The 2936-nt window shown below is 40.1% G+C and overlaps 1 protein-coding gene across 1 annotated transcript; it reads right to left on the bottom strand.

Moving 5' to 3' along the window:
- Window positions 1–1609: 1609 nt before the first annotated feature.
- PEX2 (peroxisomal biogenesis factor 2) lies at window positions 1610–2527 on the bottom strand (the record flags this gene model as incomplete). The annotated part of the gene is made up of 1 exon (XM_084229298.1): window positions 1610–2527. The coding sequence occupies one exon, from the start codon at window positions 2525–2527 to the stop codon at window positions 1610–1612; it is 918 nt and encodes a 305-aa protein (XP_084085424.1).
- Between the last annotated feature and the right edge of the window lie 409 nt (window positions 2528–2936).

The following is a 2936-nucleotide window of genomic DNA, read 5'->3' as shown; positions in this document are numbered from 1 at the left end:
TGTGCCACCAGGGAGGCCCCCCCCCCGTTTTTTTCCATTTCCTTTTATGAGTATCATGTACTGCAAACTATTTCTGTAAAACCCAATCTGTGAAATAGGAATAGTTATTCAGTTAACAAATGTTCCTATTGGTATGTTGGGAACAAGAGAGAGGCTCTAGTTATCCAGTGATGAGCAAGAGTGACATTCCCTGATCTCAAGAGGGTTAGCACTTATTGCAGGGAGAGGGGAATGGGTGAAAGATGTTAAATAAAAATGAAAAAAAAATTAAAAATACATATTAAGCTAAGTGCCATTATGAGGGGCAAAAATACATTGATCACTCTATTAGCATATATGCAATATATTGTGTCTTCATGTTAAAATTATGAAAATATGGGCATCTAATTTGAATTTAGCCTGATGTAAATATAACAGTATAACAAAATTGTTGGTAGAACAAAATCATATTGACTTTATCCTTTTAAGTCTACAATCTAAGATAATCAATTACTTAAGTCCTAATCAAAATAGATCATTGATAGAATTAAAGATGGCTTGTGAGCTTTTAGTATAAAAAAGGCAAATGTAGACTCTAGTAAGGCCCTGTTATCATTAACTGCTCAGAATCTACCATTTTTTTTTTTTTTAAGATTTATTTATTTATGCATACAAGAACTAGGTAATGTAGGCCAGAGGTATGGGTATGAGAGGATTCACCAAGACAAGAGTGGGGAGCAGAACAGGTGGATCTACTTAAATACACTGCTGAGGGGAGCAGCGGGCAAGACAGGCGAGGTCTGCTGACCATGTGGGTCAGCTCCCTGGCCAGGGATCCAAGTCCTGCTGCACCGGCTGGATACAGCTTGATAGCGCTGACTTTAACCCCTGCACCACCAGGGAGGACAGAATCTAGCATTTTTATGACAGCCCCTCAGTTTCTTGTGGAGAACAGCCTCCTCTCCCATTTTAGGTTACTGAGGCATATGTGATTACTGGTTCAGGAATGTATATGTAGTGCCAGGCAGGCCAACGACAGTGAGCTATTGGATACTGCTGGAAATATTAGGCAAGATGGTCTCATTATGGTGGGATCAGAAAGCTAGCAAAACTTGAGTCTTGAACGTCTGGTGCCTATCATTCTGCCTGAATGAAGTTAACCGAATGCCTTGAAAGCTGGCTACAGAGAAAGGTTTAAGATTACAACTGGGGTAACAGATCTTAAGATTTAAAACAACAGTGTCTTATCACTGCCAGATTATGATGGTTTAAACCACCTCTGAAAACAAATGCACATTCATCCTAGAATCTCCCAAATCCTTTATTTTTACAGTTTAACCTCCTTCCAGGAAGTAACAAAATGAAGACACATTCTTAGAAGTCACCTGACAAAAGCTGTCCATTATTCTTGACATGAAAAACTGGATGCAGTGATTTAAAAAAATTTACTGTTTTCATAATACATTGAGAATCATGTGGTTTCCAGGGATTAGAATTTAGTCACGCTTAGGAAGAACAGAAGATAGTGGCTGAGAACCCAACACTTTTGTACTAAATGATATCCTTGGGATGACTAATATTAAGGATTTAAACATAATACCGTTTTCTGTAGAGGAAATAATTTTAGTGCCTAAAGGGCATTCACTTCTGACATCTCAATTCCTGACTTCAGTGGCTGCACACTGTGCACTTCTGTGCCACACTTGGGACAGGTAAAGTACATGTCAAATAAAAAACTACTCTTAACACAATAATAACAGAAAATATGTTCACATCCGATAGTGTGAGGCATGGTTGGCCATTCTCCACACAGAGAACATTCTTTGCCACTGATGGCTAATGTGTTGTCACTATTAGGACGACCAGTAACAGGGATACACCATGAAGATAACTTGGCTTTCAACTTCTGGATATTGATAAGTGGCAAGAGAAAGATCAGAAACTCAGCAAAACCATGCCAGAGAAGTTCCCTATTCATATACTCAAAGCCAACTTCACGTATGCCTTGGGGTTTGCAAAATACTGAATGAATGCCCAGGAGACGTTCTGTCAAAGTTGCAAACTTGCCCCTTTGAAGGAAAATCAAGAAATTAATCAATTCACCTAATTTCAAAAGTCCAATCACAAAATTCACACACTGCTTGAATTTCCCAAAAGATGCTAAATGTTGGTTTCGAAATAAATCATAACATCGTTCTTCTAACCATTTCCCACCAATTGTGCAGACAGCATAACCAAGTTTTTGGTTTTTACTAGGTGGCTGATACCTCAGGTTCGGAGAAATATCACTTTTGTACTGAATATTCAAAACTGACTGTCCCACAGTGGCATTTTTCGAGTAGATGGTGAATCTCCACAAGAAAAGCCACAAGAATGCTTTCACCTCTGGTTCAAAGTGGGCTAACAGCCCTGGCTTAAATCCATGAAAGCACTGAGTAAACTGGGACCACACCAGCTGCTCCAGGGCCTTGTTTAGTTCAAGTGCATCCAACTGACTTATTCGTAGCACTCTGTTGGTCTCCTTCGCACTCTCTTCTCTGGAAGTCATGCCTTCTTTGAAGGTCTCTAGGAAAAAAGGATGGAAGGGGTACATCATCAAACAGCTGCAATGGGGCTCTGCTCCCAACTCAGCCGTGGAAAGCTGTGATACAGAAATGCCACAGGCCCTGAGAAGATGGGCCTTTAGAGTATAAATATAGCAGGAAACAATCACTTCTTCCTTGGACCTTCTTCCTCCTTCTCCTTTCTCTTCTCTCCCAATCTTCTCCCTACCTTCACCCCCCTTTTTTGGTTCTCCTTACCAAAGGAATAACAGGCTTTAGCAGGTTGCATCCTACTTCCGAACCGAGCCACTAAGAATCTGCTTTGATCAGACATTTGAGCAGGGAGATAATAAAATCCTGAAGCTAACAGCGATGAGGCTAAATAACAACATGACTAATGGAGATGGATACAAA

Source organism: Talpa europaea, assembly GCF_964194135.1.
Source record: "Talpa europaea genome assembly, chromosome: 3".
Taxonomy (NCBI): Eukaryota; Metazoa; Chordata; class Mammalia; order Eulipotyphla; family Talpidae; genus Talpa; species Talpa europaea.
Note: the sequence above shows the minus strand (reverse complement) of the source record. Positions and strands in the feature narration are given on the sequence as shown.